Raw genomic sequence first — 16,034 nt, forward strand, 5'->3', positions numbered from 1 at the left:
TCGGGAACTGCACAGAGTAGAATAGATTTGCTATGGGGATTTGCTTCTAAAGTGAGCTGTTCCCGAGACAGGTGTCATCAGAGAGCACTTAGACAGAAAAGAACTCAACTTCAGAAGCTCATAAGTACTGAAAGTATGAAGATTTTTTTAATAGAAGTAATTTACAAATCTCAATAAATAGAGAAAATGGTTTCCCCCACCTCAAGGCTCGTATTTAAATTATTACAAAGATAATGCAATAAGACCGTGCTTCAATTATTCTGTTATTTTACTAAAATTTATCATAAAAATTTTAATTCCACTCTCGCAGGGCCCTTGTGGGAGAAGAAATGTATTTAGGATACAAATAAAATACAAAACAGTAAAAACAATATGTCACTCAATTAGCAAAATTAGATATGTGGACAACAAAATTTGCTAGATGTAACTGTCCTTTAGTTTGTAGCAACAGTTGCTATAATGTAGTTATATTGTCTCTGGTCTGTTATTTAATGTAACTGTAAGCTATAACAAGTGATGCAATGAATGTAGATCTATTACCAGTTCTTTGTGGTCAGCAATTGCTCGCTGAGCTGCAGATATACTTGCAGAAATGTGTGCTGGCATGCACAGGTGGCGGCTTGTCCTGACAGCACAGGGCCCGGGTTATACCGCCCGATGAATCGAGGAGATGGATGCAGAGCTTCGTGGTGGCTGGTCCTGACGGCGCAGGACCCGGATTATGCCACCCGATGGAAGCAGGGAAGCGAATGCAGAGCCTCGTGTATTCAGCGTCTGACGTCAGAGTTCATGCGGACCATAGAGGTTAGAACTGGTAAGACCCAGACTTGGATGCAGGTAAGTCCTGGGGATGGATTGCTCATTCAGAGCTGTGAATGTAGTCCAGAGTATGGCTGTCCAAAATCTTGACAGTATAATTCTTTAAGCAATGAGTGGCATAAGTAACATAAGTAGATAACTAGACGCGTTTCAGGGTACTTAATGATCTCTGACCCTTTCTTCAGTAGTCCGCATGAACTCTGACGTCAGACGCTGAATACACGAGGCTCTGCATTCGCTTCCCTGGTTCCATCGGGTGGCATAATCCGGGTCCTGTGCTGTCAGGACCAGCCGCCACCTGTGCATGCCAGCACACATTTCTGCAAGTATATCTGCAGCTCAGCGAGCAATTGCTGACCACAAAGAACTGGTAATAGATCTACATTCATTGCATCACTTGTTATAGCTTACAGTTACATTAAATAACAGACCAGAGACAATATAACTACATTATAGCAACTGTTGCTACAAACTAAAGGACAGTTACATCTAGCAAATTTTGTTGTCCACATATCTAATTTTGCTAATTGAGTGACATATTGTTTTTACTGTTTTATATTTTATTTGTATCCTAAATACATTTCTTCTCCCACAAGGGCCCTGTGAGAGTGGAATTTAAATTTATATGATACATTTTAATAAAATAACAGAATAATTGAAGCCTGGTCTTATTGCATTATCTTTGTAATAATTTAAACACGAGCCTTGAGGTGGGGGAAACCATTTTCTCTTTTTATTGATATTTCCAACACACCGTGGTATAGGTGTGTACCCCATTTCACCTCGGTAAGTGTATAGTTGTGAGCTGCACCTACAATTTTCTTTTTCCTTTAATTTACAAATCTGTTTAACTTTAAAAAAATTTTTTTTCCTGAATAACGCCTTTAAAGATCATTCTCTGCAAATTGCTAGAGGCAAACTGGATTGTGGGACTATTGTGGTAATATATATTGTCATATGTTGTAGTCCTATTGTGAGCTTTTTAGTGGCTTTGAAGAACACAAGTTGCAGTTACACTGTAGTTTTTGTGAAATGTTTTCACACACCTAAAACTCAAAGAGTGAAGCACAGCCATCAGCAGATGCTGTTACTTGTCCTTAACGTGCACAGGCATCCTTAGACTTCGGTCATCAGAGACCATTTTTCATCTATATGTAATCACATGATGGACAGATGCATAAGTGAATATCTTTACGAATAGTCTTGAATAGAATTATTTAATCAGTAATTTATTTGACATTTTAATTTATTTATTAGCAAATGTTGTGTGATGTTTTTCCATTCCGTGTTTTTTTTTATTTTTATTATTATTATTATTTCTTTTATATAGCACATACCAGTAAGTCAGTCATATGTGACTCTCTGATGTTTCATTTGAGCAAATAATTCCCATTGATTTTTTTATTCCTCAATACAGGCGTTTTCTGAACTAAGTGGCAATGCTCGCTCCATTGTTCTAACTTCAGGCACCTTGTCTCCAATGGGATCGTTCTCTTCTGAACTAGGTGTTAAGTTTTCTATCCAGCTAGAGGCCAATCATGTTATCAAAAAATCCCAGGTGAGCTATTCCTTTTATACTATGCCTTTATCCGTATGCTAAAGCAAAAAAACTGAGAAATAGTATTGCTGCATATTCTTACCTTGTGAAAATGTGTCACATGTCTGTTAATACACGCCTATGACCCCGTGTCATACCGGGTCGGGTGCGGCACCAATCGTTGTGCCCCACGCTATTAACCCTTTAGACACAGTGATCAAAATTGATTGCCGTGTCTAAAATGAAAGTGAAAGCTTCCAGTCAGCTCAGTCGGACTGATCGGGACCATCACGATAAAATCGCGATGTCCCGATCAGCTAGGACACAAGCGGAGGTCCCCTTACCTGCCTCCGTCGCGTCCGATCGGCGATTGATTGCTCCAAGCCTGAGATCCAGGCTTGAGCAATCGACCGCCTATAACACTGATCAATGCAAAGCTATGGCTTTTCAGGGATCAGTGTAAAAGGTCAGTGTGTGTGTGTAGTGTTATAGCCCCCTATGGGAGCTATGACACTGCAAAAAAAAAAAAAAGTGAAAAAAAAGTGAATAAAGGTCATTTAACTCCTTCCCTAATAGACGTTTGAATCACCCTCCCCCCCCCTTTTCCCATTTAAAAAAATAAATAAATGTGAAAATAAACATATGTGGTAATCGCCGTGTGCAGAAATGTCCGAATTATAAAAATATATAATTAATTAAACCGCACGGTCAATGGCGTACGCACAAAAAAATTCCAAAGTCCAAAATTGCGTATTTTTGGTCACTTTTTATATCATGAAAAAAAGTCTGATCGATACAAAAATGGTACCGATAAAAACTTCAGATCACAGCGCCAAAAATGAGCCCTCATACCGGCCCTTACGCAGGAAAATTAAAAAGTTATAGGGGTCAGGAGACGACAATTTTTTACATATACATTTTCCTGCATGTAGTTATGATTTTTTTCAGAGGTACGACAAAATCAAACCTATATAAGTAGGGTATCATTTTAACCGAATGGACCTACAGAATAAAGATAAGGTGTCATTGTTACAGAAAAATGTACTGCATAGAAACGGAAGCCCCCAAAAATTGCAAAATGGCATTTTTTTCTTCAATTTTGGTGCTCAATTAATTTTTTTATCAGTTTTTGCCGTGGATTTTTATGTAAAATGACTGTCACTGCATAGTACAATTGGTGGCGGAAAAAAATAAGCAATCATATGGAATTTTAGGTGCAAAATTGAAAGTGTTATGATTTTTAGAAGGTGATAAGGAAAAATTGAAAATGCAGAAACTGAATAACCCTTCATCCTTAAGGGGTTAAAAGAAAGCTGTCAGCAAGATCACCTGCACTAACCTAAATTTAGGTAATTTCTTTTTAGGTGCAGTGGAATTGGGCTGTTGCTGCTGTATTGCCATTGCTGTCTCCCTCCCCGGTGACCGATAACCGACCCACTTCTATTGATAACTCCACTTCTTCACGGACATACTGTGGAAGAGGTGATGAATATTTATGGTCGGGGCGGAGCTAGCGGCCAATAGGGGTGAGGTTATCGCCGAAGTGGGTGGGAAAAAGCATTGCAAATACATCAGCAGCCTGCCTCTGTTGCACTTAGGAAGACTTACCATATTAGCAACAACTTGGACGTCCCTGAATGGGTCCACAGATTTTCACCTGGTAGGAAGCATTAGTGCAGGTGACCTTGTTTCTATCCTGTTGTATATTTAGGTTTGGTCAGTTTTCCTTTAAAACAGGATATTACTGTTAGGCAGTTTGCACATAAGGTGTATTAACCAATACTGTTTGGTGTAAAATATTATTCCCAATTTTTTTGGAGAATAAGGGAAGAGGGGGGGGGGGGGGGGGACACCAAAACTAACAGCATATGCCACTGTGGTTAATTTGACACTTTTTTTCTTTAAAACACTTGACATTTTGTGGTAACCTTGATGTGATGAGTATCCGTTTAGTATTCTGTCGTTGAATCTGTGTGCTTCCTGGTAACTGTATTTTTAGCAAACTTCTTGCAGACCCTGTCATTCTACATTGTGCTGTTTTGGAACTTTCTGCTTTTGGCTGTAATAGGGATATATGGCACACTATGCCACAGTGTGTTGTTTCTGGGTATCAACGCTAAATTAACTACTTTTATATTTATTCCACTGCTTTATAAAAACATGGCTTATGTTTTTTTTTTAACTTGTTTAAAATGAAATAGTTCTGTTAAATTTGATGTGAACATAGGCCACAATAAAAGTGTATTGAGCTTTGATGGGCTTTTATTACAGGTATGGGTTGGGACAGTCGGTTCTGGCCCAAAAGGTCGTAAACTTTGTGCAACATATCAGCATACTGAAACCTTCGATTTTCAGGATGAGATTGGTGCACTTTTACTATCTGTGTGCCAGACTGTGAGCCATGGAGTTCTTTGCTTCCTGCCGTCTTATAAGGTAAAAAAAAAAACTGCTAACTAATATGTCTATATAATACAATGTCTTCTTTTATAACAGTAGTATATGTATAAAAACACAACTATTTCGTGAAGCAAATGTCCTCCTGATTTGTCTGTCTTTCTATCTCCTTGCTATACTGAAGTATAGAAATGCATAAAAATAATCTTTTATTTATTACTTCCATGAGAAGTATCATGTTAAAAAAATGTATCTCCAATTGCAAGGATAGGGGATAAGTTTTAGATTGCTGGGGCCCGCCCGCAATCTCCTGTTTGGAGCTTAGGTTCTCCTTAACAGTGGTGCGCCACGCCCCCTCCATATAGCTCCATGGGAGAGCTGTTGTGCAATCTTCGGTTCTCCCATAGAGCTATATAGAGGGGGTGTGGTGGCCCCTGCTTCAGGCGGGGGCCGTGACACGCCTCTGTGAAGGAGAGCCGGGGCTCCAAACATGATACTACTTCTTTAGTGTCCAGAACATGCAAAGCTTTATTAATACCTACACCCTGTTGGCTGTATTTTAAAGGGAACGTGTCATTAGAAAATTATCCTTTGTTATAAAATAGTGATGTGTTTTTATTTATTTTAATTAATTTAAATTAATTTAATACTTTTTTCAAGTCACCACTCATGTTTAAAAAAATAAATAGATAAAACATTCTCTGTAAACTATCCTTGTGCTTCCAGACATCATATAAGCTGATCAGACCTAATTACCGTATTTATCTGTGTATAACACGCATTTTTTATGCTAAAATTTTTAGCCTAAAGTCTATCTGCGTGTTATACGCCGATAGACTGTTTGTGACCACACAAAAGCCATTGCAGTTCAATGATTTAAAGCGAGCGCTTTAAATCATTGAACTGCAGCAGCTACTGCCTGGCCAGAGTCCCACTGCCATTGCCCAATTCCCTCCCCGTCCCAGTTTTTATAGTTAAATATCCCGCCACCACCACGGCCCAATTCCCTCCCCGTCCCAGTTTTATAGTTAAATATCCCGCCGCCGCCACTGCCCAATTCCATCCCCGTCCCTGGTTTTATAGTTAAATATCCCGCCACCACCACGGCCCAATTCCCTCCCCGTCCCCGGTTTTATAGTTACATGTGCCCTGGGGACTGCGGTGCTTCATGCTCCGGCAGTCTCCTGATCTGTCACTGTGCGCTGCGTAATGACGAGTGACGTCCTCAACACGACATCACTCGTCAGTCAGTGCGCGGCGCACAGTAACAGATCAGGAGACCGCCGGAGCATGAAGGACCGCAGTCCCCAGGGCACATGGAACTATAAAATCGGGGAGGGAATTGGGCAGTGGCGGCGGCGGGATATTTAATTATGAAACCGGGGACGGGGACGGAATAGAGCAGCGGCACTCTGGCCCTACAGAAGCCACTGCACGTCAATGATTTGAAATCATTGAACTGCAGAAACCGCCAGAAACAGTTTATCGAGGTACACCTGCACACACACGCACCCTCATTTTTCCAAGGATATTTTGGTAAAAAAAACTTTTTTAACCAAAATTTCCTTGGAAAAATGAGGGTGCGTGTTATAGGCCGGTGCGTGTTATACCCCGATAAATACGGTAAGTAAAACAGAGGTTTAGGATTGTGACCTTTAGGCTAAGTTTCCACTTGGGTTTTTTCAGGCAGTTTTTGGAAAACTGCCACTGCAGTTTTTGAGGCAAAGTCAGAAGTGTATCCATAAGGGAGGAGAAGTGTAAAATTGGTTGTGGGGGCTAGACTTTGTCAGTTTTCAGCAGTTCTGTTATAAAATAAGAGAAAAACTGAGTCGTAAGCCCAAAGTAACACCTGAAGAGGCCTTTTATACCTCCCAGGGCTGGAGGGTTAACTCTCCCTAACCCAAGGAAGAATAACATAGAAAACAGTACATCACAAACCTAGAGTGTGAATAGACACCAAAACAGAAAAATACAAAAGCATATAAACTGACATTACACTTAGCACCCATGTTTCCAAAGCACTAAGAGCATACAATCACATTATCTACTTTAAGGCTATTTTGCTAAAAGGATGAGTTTTTCCCAGCTTATTTTAATAGCTATGTATTGTAAAAGCTGTATGTATGGTTATGCAATTTCCTACTGTGGCCACTAGATGGCATCACAGACCACGCAATCCCTGCTCTGATTTTTGTTCTTGCGCTTGATACAGTGTAATCAGAATATAAACTGATGTTAAAAAAAAATAATACTGAATTTAGCACTGCTTCAATGCTTTATCGTTTTTTCTATATAGTTTATAACTAGCAATTGGCCTAACAAAATTATTTTGTCCCCCTTGCACTGCCAAACAGCTCTGACACATCAAGGCATGGGCAGTGCACCAGGATTTTTCCAGAAGTAGCGAGATGGGGCCTTTATTGATCAGACTTTATTTTTAGCATATCCCACAGATACATGATTGGATTGAATTGGGATTACGTGATTTGGAATTTAGTTTGAGTGCATTTTGGTTGTTGAGATTACTGCCAATGGGCAAAGTGTCCTTATTCTGCAGTAATCTTTAGGTTGGTGGTATATCACCCACATGATTGCCAGGACAAAAGGTTTCCCAACATGACATTTCCCACAACACTACACTTCTTTCGATGGCTTGTCTTATTCAGACTGGCCACCTCTATTATTGCTGCAGGGACCAGTCATGATTGTCCACCTGCACATTTAAGGTACTATCAGTGGTGGATATGTCTGCTTGGGTACTTGACTGTAGCTATGCAGCCCAATACACAGCAAACTTTGATGCACAGAATATTCTGGAGCTGTTTTATCATTGCCAGCATTACTTTTTTTATTTTATTTATTTTTTAACAATTTGTAACACAGTAGTTCAACCTTCAATCCTAACTGTATCAGTGAGCTTTGGGATCCCATGACCCTGTTACCAGTTCATTGATTTGTCCTTTCTTTGACCATTCTTGGTAGCTACTGACCGCTTAATACCACCACACCTGAGGTGAAGAAAAGTGCTTTAACCAAGTTGTCTAGCCTTACTACCTAATACAGTGTTTTGCAGAAGTATCCCCCTTGCTTGTTCTGTTGCATTAGAACCTGGAAATGGCTTGATATATAGGATGTAAATGTGCATCCTGGTGTGCAAAGTACCAGTGCATCAGGACATATATTTCCTTCAAATATCCTGAAGGGGTTAAAAAAAATATCCCAAACTTTGAACATTCCACAGATGACCATTAAATCCATTACAATATGATTGAAGATATATGGCACAACTACAAACCTGACAAGAGAAGGCCACCAACCAAAACACAAAGCGATTAAATAGGGCATTAATCAGAGATTGCACAAAGGTGCCAAACATATCTATTTAGATACTCCAAAGATCCACACTGAAAATGATAGTTTCTGTCCACAGAGTAGCGCTTTATAGAGTAGTTAGAAAAAAGTACATTGTTAAAAAAAAAACCCTGAAGAAAACATGTTTGGAATTTGTCAAACATTGTCCGGTCACCTACAAGAAGGTTCTCTTGTCGAATGAAACTAAAATAAAAATGTTTAGCCATATCTTTCCACTATCCTACTAACATTGTTCCCACAGTAAAGCATGGTGGTAGCGTCATACTTTTTTGTGTGACAATGACTGTTGTGATTAAAGGAAAGATGGATGGCAATAAATACTGGGAAGTTCATAAGGAAGTATTAAGTTAAGTTACAAAGTGATGGCAGTGTTTTGAGCCTGTGAAAGAACCACCACTGGCTGTGGCTGCAGAAACTGGCCTGTAAGACTACTATCTGGGCTGTGATGGAAAAATGTGCCATCTGTGACCGAGAAGAAATTCGTAGTGACAATGCATACCAGAGGACTCCTGGAGCACAAGATAAAAAATTGTCATCGAGTATCATCAGTGAGATCAGATAATACCTGTAAGCGCTGCAGTAGTGGCAAGTATTGTTGAGTTGAGTGAAACTTAGAAAACAATTATATTGACACTGGACGGATTACAGTATAAAAACTTCCAAACTTGAATATTAATGAATATCTAAAAAGTCCAGTATCCTGATGACTAGCTCTGTCTAGCCATGTGCTTATTTACAACCCTGTTTTTCTGCTGACAGGTCTGCTGTAAAGCAGAAAACTAGTCAGTAATCGGTCGCTTTAGGTAACTTCTCAGGACAAGCTGGTGTGTGTGTGTGTGTATATATGTCAGGAACACCACTACTTTTGTCTATTATATAATTTGTATATGGCATTTTCACCAAATTTCGGCTCTGCAGGCTTCCTCTGTCATTTTCAGCTGGTCCCCATCCTTTCAACATTCTTTGCATAAATCAATAGTGCAAGTGAATATAAGAAAAGTGCTTCTATTATGCTGAGTATGTTGAAAGGATGGGGACCATTTAAAGGGGTATTTCTATCCAACTGTGCATAGGAAATAGCTAAATAGACAAAACACTCTTACTTTCCTCACTCCTTTTCCTCCACAGTTAGTCAGTACCCACAGAAAAGCACTTACTTGTGTCTGCCTTGGCCTTAAGCTAATCAGTGTCTGTGGCAATGACTGAGCCGGCAGGTCCTCGTGTCGAAAATGACACTGAGAATTGCTTCACAGTTGGGATTGATGCTGTGACGGTGAGAAAGGGTAAGAATAGGATTTTTACACTGAGCACAAAAAAAAATTCTTCGAAGTACCCTGTGATGAGCAGACCTGACTCAGAATTTTGCTACACACACAGGGCTGCAGGGATCAACCCACCCACACCCCATCCAGAAAACAAAGCATTAACAATGCAAATAACTTAGAACACAGACTGGATACCTAATTAGGGAACACCCTGTAAGGACATAGTCATAAAAATAGTATAGTATAAATAAGAGACTCATGAGTCGCTCAGAATATAAGGAAGACAGACCACAAACACCTTATCACACTGCAGGAGAAGAGGCCTTGGACGAGCAACCTATGGTGTTGAGTACTTTACTAGGGTCTTTAACCTCTTAACGACTCAGGATGTATATTTACGTCCTGTGCCGACTCCCGCGATATAACACGGAGTCACGTGGTGACCCCGCTTCATATTGGGTCGGGCCCGGCGGCTAATGGTAGATGGGACCCGTGGTTAATACCAGACATCTGCTCGTTGTCCGATTGCCGAATGACTGCTCCTTGCCTGAGATCCAGGCAGGAGCAGTCGAATGCTGAAAACACTGATCAATGCTATGCTATGGCATAGCATTGATCAGTGTGGGAAATTGGTGTGAAGCATGTTATATTCCCCTATGGGGATGATTTAACCCCTTCCCTAATAAAAGTTTGAATCACCCACTTTTCCTATAAAAAAATAAATAAAAAAAAGCTGTGTAAATTAAAATGTAAACATATGTGGTATCGCCATGTGCATGAATGTCTGTAAAAATATATCGTTAATTAAACCGCACGTTCAATGGCGTACACGTAAAAAAAATTCCAAAGTCCAAGATTTGCGTATTTTTGGTCACTTTTTATGCCATAAAAAAAATAATTAAAAGCGATCAAAAAGTCCGGTCAAAACAAAAATGTTACTTATAAAAGTTTCATTAGATTTTTGGGTAAAATTACTGATGCCATGAGTCTGTAGGTGCAAAATTGAAAGGGTAATGATTTTTAAAAGGTGAGGAGGAAAAAACGAAAGTGCAAAAATCGAAAAACCCTGACTCCTTTAAGGGGTTAAAGAATACCTGTCATCAAACCATGTTTTCTAAACTAAATCAGATTATATTCCCTAACTACCGTATTTTTCGCCCTATAGGATGCACCGGCATATAGGACGCACCCTATTTTAAAGGTGCAAAATCTAGAAAAAAAAGATTCTGCACCCAACAGTGATCTTCAATCTGTCGACCTCCAGATGTTGCAAAACTACAACTCCCAGCATGCCCGGACAGCCAACGGCTGGAGGACCGCAGGTTGAAGACCACTGGATAAGGAGGTAGTACTCACCTGTCTCTGGATGTCGCTCCATCGCTGCCCTGGATGTCGCTCCATCGCTGTCGCCCTCGGTGTCCCCGACGCTCCGGACGTCTTCTTCCCCGGAATCCACACTCTCCGTCGCAGTCATCACGTCGCTACGCACGCCGCTCCTATTGGATGACGGGACAGCGTGCGCGACGACGTGATGACGTTGAAGGAGAGTGCCGACCATGCAGGGGATCCCGGCACGGAGCAGACACCGAGGAGGCAGGTAAGGTCCCTCCCGATGTCCTGTAAGCTGTTTGGGATGCCGCGATTTCACTGCAGCGGTCCCGAACAGCCCAACTGAACAGCCGGGTTAGTGTTATTTTCGCTTCAGACGTGGAAGTCAGCTTTGATCGCCGCGTCTGAAGGGTTAATACAGGGCATCACCGCGATCGGTGATGTCCTGTATTAGCTGCGGGTCCCGGCCATTGATGGCCGCAGGTATTCGCCGTATAAGACGCACCAACTTTTCCCATAAAAAAATACGGTACTCCTAACACCCCTCCCTGCCCTTAAAATATAATTTCTGAGCTTTAAAAAGCTCTGTATTATACCTTTTCCGATGCTCGCGTTGTGTGAGCTCCCAACAGGAGAAAGTGGGCGTTCCCCAGCAGGCCTCTCCATGCCACCCATGCACTTCCTGAGTTTGGTCTCTTTCCAACCTACTTTAAAGACAGTAGGCTTCCCATAGATAAGGACCCCAGCTTGGCTACATAAAGAAGAGCAATGTTTTGCTCCTGAGAGTTTGTTGCACACTGTAGAGAAGGTCCCTTTTGGCAACAGTTTGGGCAGAGAAGTCCTGTAAGAGCAGCAATGTATGTCCTTATTAGAGATAAGGCGGAAATCTATATGTCCTCAAGAGTTAAAGCATGTCTTGTTAATTCAGTAATTAAAAACGGTGCAGACCACACTAGGAAGGTCCCACGATGCTCGCAAGCTTCTGTATCTGGATTGACTATCTGCAGGAAGGAGCAGGAGAAGTGCTACCCTGGGAGGAGTAGGCTCACTGCCACACCATATCCCTGATGCTGTGCAGCAGGCAGGTATGTCCACATGGGGCTGCTTCACAGGGAAGAGTAGGCCACATAAACAAGGTTTGGACAGGAGCAGCAGGATCGGTCCCGGTGGCAGGATACAGCAGCGGCGGTCCTGGCGGCAGGATACAGCAGGAGGTGAGGCCTGTTCACCTCCTACTGTTGCTTAGCAACAATTCACAGCATGCAAAGCCAAAGGGCATGCTGGGAGTTGTAATTTTGCAACAGCTGGAGTTCCAACTACAACCCCCAGCATGCCTTTTGGTAGTCTGTGCATGCTGGGGGTTGTAGTTATGCAACAGCTGGAGGCACATTTTTTCTATGAAAAAGTGTGCATTCAGCTGTTGCATAATTACAACTCCCAGCATGCACAGACTACCAAAGGGCATGCTGGAAGTTGTAGCAGTGTGCCTCCAGCTGTTGCAAAACTACAACTCACAGCATGCCCTTCAACTGTCAATGCATGCTGATTGTTGCAGTTTTGCAACAGCTGGAGACACATTGGTTGTGAAACCAAGTTTGTTACCTAACTCAGTGTTTCACAACCAGTGTGCCTCCAGCTGTTTCAAAAATACAACTCCCAGCATGCACTGAGAGACTACATACTGGGAGCTGTAGTTTTGCAACAGCTGGAGGCACACTGGTTGCGAAACACTGAGTTAAGTAACAAACGTTCAGTGTTTCGCAACAAATGTGCCTCCAGCTGTTGCGTAACTACAACTCCCAGCATGTATGGTCTGTCAGTGCATGCTGGTAGTTGTAGTTTTGCAATAGCTGAAAGTTCCCCCCCCCCCCAATGTGAATGTACAAGCTCAAACTCCCAGCATACCCAACCGTGTGAATGTATCCTAAAAACACTACACTACACTACACTACACCTACACTAAATAAAAAGTAAAACACTACATATACACATACCCCTACACAGCCCCCCCCCCCCCCCCCCCCCCCCAATAAAAAAAACTTCTTGTACGGCACTGTTTCCAAAACAGAGCCTCCAGCTGTTGAAAAACAAGCCACTGACTGTCCAGGCATGCTGGCAGTTTTGCAACAGCTGGAAACGCTGGCGTGGGGTATTTTTGTGGCGGATTCAAATCCACAATTTAGGCCTAAAATGCACATGGCGCTCTCTCGCTTTGGAGCCCTGTCGTATTTGAAGTAAACAGTTTAGGGCCACATATGGAGTATCTCCATACTCTGGAGAAATTGCTTTTTCTCCTTCTACCCCATATGAAAAGGTAAAGTTGGGGTCTACACCAGCATGTTAGTTTAAAAAAAAAATTTTTTTACACTAACATGCTGGGGTTGCCCCATACTTTTAATTTTCACAAGCGGTAAAAGGGAAAAAAAAAGACCCCCAAAATGTGTAATGCAATTTCTCCTGAATACGGTAATAACCCATATGTGGGCGTAAAATGCTCTGCGGGCGCACAACAAGGCTCAGGAGTGAGAACGCACCATGTACATTTGAGGCCTAAATTGATGATTTGCACAGGGGTGGCTGATTATACAGCGGTTCTGACATAAACGCAAAACAATAAATACCCAGTTGTGACCACATTTTGGAAACTACATCCCTCACGGAATATAACAAGGGGTATAGTGAGCCTTAACACCCCACAGGTGTTTGACAAATTTTCTTTTAAGTTGGATGTGAAAATGGAAAAAAATTAAAAATAAATCACTAAAATGCTGGTTTTACCCTACATTTCTAATTTTCACAAGGGAGAATAGGAAAAAAGTCCCCCAACATTCGTAGCCCCATTTCTTCTGAGTAAGAACATACCCCATATGTGGATGTAAATTGCTCTGCTGGCACACTACAATGCTAAGAAGAGAAGGAGCGCCATTGGGATTTTGGAGAGAGAATGTGTCTGAAATTGAAGGCCATGTGTGTTTTTACAAAGCCCCCATAGTGCCAGAACAGTGGACAGCCCCCCATTTTGGAAACTACACCCCTCACGTAATGTAATAAGGGGTACAGTGAGCAAGTAAACCCCACAGGTGTCTGACAGAATTTTGGAACAGTGGTCCGTGAAAATGAAAAATTAAATTTTTCATTTGCACAGCCCACTGTTCCAAAGATCTGTCAAATGCCAGTGGGGTGTAAATGTTCACTGCACCCCTTATTAAATTATGTGAGGTGTGTCGTTTCCAAAATAGGGTCACATGTGGGGGGGGTCCACTGTTCTGGCACCATAGGGGGCTTTGTAAACACACATGGCCCCCGACTTCTATTCCAACCAAATTCTCTCGCCAAACGCTCAATGGCGCTCCTTCTCTTCTGAGCATTGTAGTTCGCCCGCAGAGCAATTTGCATCCACATAGGGGGTATTTCCATACTCAGAATAAATGGGGTTACACATTTTGGGAGGCTTTTTCTCCAATTACCCCTTGTGAAAATGAAAAATTTGGGGTGACATCAGCATTTTAGTGAAAAAAAATCTAATTTTTCATTTTCCTGTCCAAATTTTGCAGAAATTTGTCAAACACCTGTGGGGTGTTAAGGCTCACTGGACCCCTTGTTACGTTCTTTGAGGGGTGTAGTTTCCAAAATAGTATGCCATGTTGGTTGTTTTTTGCTGTTCTGGCACCATAGGGGCTTCCTTAATGTGACATGCCCCCCAAAAACCATTTCAGAAAAACTTACTCTCCAAAATCCCATTGTCGCTCCTTCCCTTCTGAGCCTTGTAGTGCACCCACAGAGCACCTGACATCCACCTATGAGGTATTTCCTTAATCAAGAGAAATTGGCTTACAAATTTTGGGGGGCTTTTTCTCCTTTACCCCATGTAAAATTTAAAAAACTGGGTCTACAAGAACATGAGTGTAAAAAAATGAAGATTTTGAATTTTCTCCTTCATTTTGCTGCTATTCCTATGAAACACCTAAAGGGTTAACACACTTTCTGAATGTCATTTTGAATACTTTGGGGGGTGCAGTTTTTATAATGGGGTCATTTATGGGGTATTTCTAATAGCAAGAACCCTCAAATCCACTTTATAACTGAACTGGTCCCTGAAAAATTCTGATTTTGAAAATTTTGTGGAAAATTAGAAAATTGCTGCTGAACTTTGAAGCCCTCTGATGTCTTCCAAAAGTAAAAACATGTCAACTTTATGATGCAAATATAAAGTAGACATATTGTATATGTGAATCAATATATAATTTATTTGGAATATCCATTTTCCTTGCAAGCAGAGAGTTTCAAAGTTAGAAAAATTCTAAATTTTCATGAAATTTTGGGATTTTTCACCAAGTAAGGATGCAAGTATTGATGAAGATTTACCACTGTGTTAAAGTAGAATATGTCACGAAAAAAGTTTCTCGGAATCAGAATAATCGGTTAAAGCATCCCACAGTTATTAATGCATAAAGTGATAGTGGTCAGAATTGCAAATAAGGGCTGCATTCTTAAGGTGAAAAAGGGCTCAGTCCTTAAGGGGTTAAATTGTCCCTCATTGTGTAGATGCTTTGATTTCATTTTAATATCAAATAAGGTAGTAATAAAATAAAAAGATTGGCTGAAATGTAAAAAGTGGTGCATGTACTAGAAGTGAGTGAATCAACTACAGGTCTGTTATGTTGATGTTTTTAAATCACCTTTTTAACTTTTCCACTTTTGGTTTTGAAAATTACTAATAAATAATTGCTTTTAAACAAACTTTTAGGAAGGATTGGACTATTATAGGAACCTAATTTCCCTTTTGGTACCTTTAAGTAGGAACTGGAAAAGGTGCTAAGATAATCCCTAAGCTAATAGAGGCTTGGGAGTTCTTATATTCAAGGATGTAATGAAATAATTCATTTTATTTGATCTTGCACAGAGATGTTTAAATGGAGACATGATTAACTTATCTGCCCCCTTTCGAACCAGGCCTGTTTTGGCCTTCAAGGGGTACTCCACCCCCAGACATCTTATCTTTTATCCAAAGGATAGGAGATCAGATGTCTGATCGTGGGAGTCCCGCCACTGGGAACCGCCACGATCTCTCCTGACATCTGGTGCATGGAGCGAGCTTCGCTCCGTGCCTGATGACTGACGATACAGGGGCTGGAAGATAGATGACAGGGTGTGCTGCAGGAGAGATCACGGGGGTTCCCAGTGGCAGGACCCCCGCTATCAGACATCTTACTATCCTTTGAACAGGGGATAAGATGTCTAGGGGTGGAATACCCCTTTTAAGGATCAAGGCACATTTTCCAAATCTAAAAATGCATGATAACTCTTTGTCAGGGTTT

The 16,034-nt window shown here is 41.3% G+C and overlaps 1 protein-coding gene across 1 annotated transcript in view; it reads left to right on the top strand.

The window, feature by feature from the left end:
- The window catches only part of BRIP1 (BRCA1 interacting helicase 1), a 494,893-nt gene that overhangs the window by 215,859 nt on the left and 263,000 nt on the right, over positions 1-16,034 (top strand). The window contains exons 14-15 of the mRNA XM_056556700.1: positions 2,237-2,377; positions 4,628-4,789. Of these exons, the coding sequence (XP_056412675.1) occupies positions 2,237-2,377; positions 4,628-4,789 (303 nt within the window). The remainder of the gene's footprint in view (positions 1-2,236; positions 2,378-4,627; positions 4,790-16,034) is intronic.

The sequence above is a fragment of the Hyla sarda genome, chromosome 2 (genome assembly GCF_029499605.1).
Source record: "Hyla sarda isolate aHylSar1 chromosome 2, aHylSar1.hap1, whole genome shotgun sequence".
Lineage (NCBI taxonomy): Eukaryota > Metazoa > Chordata > Amphibia > Anura > Hylidae > Hyla > Hyla sarda.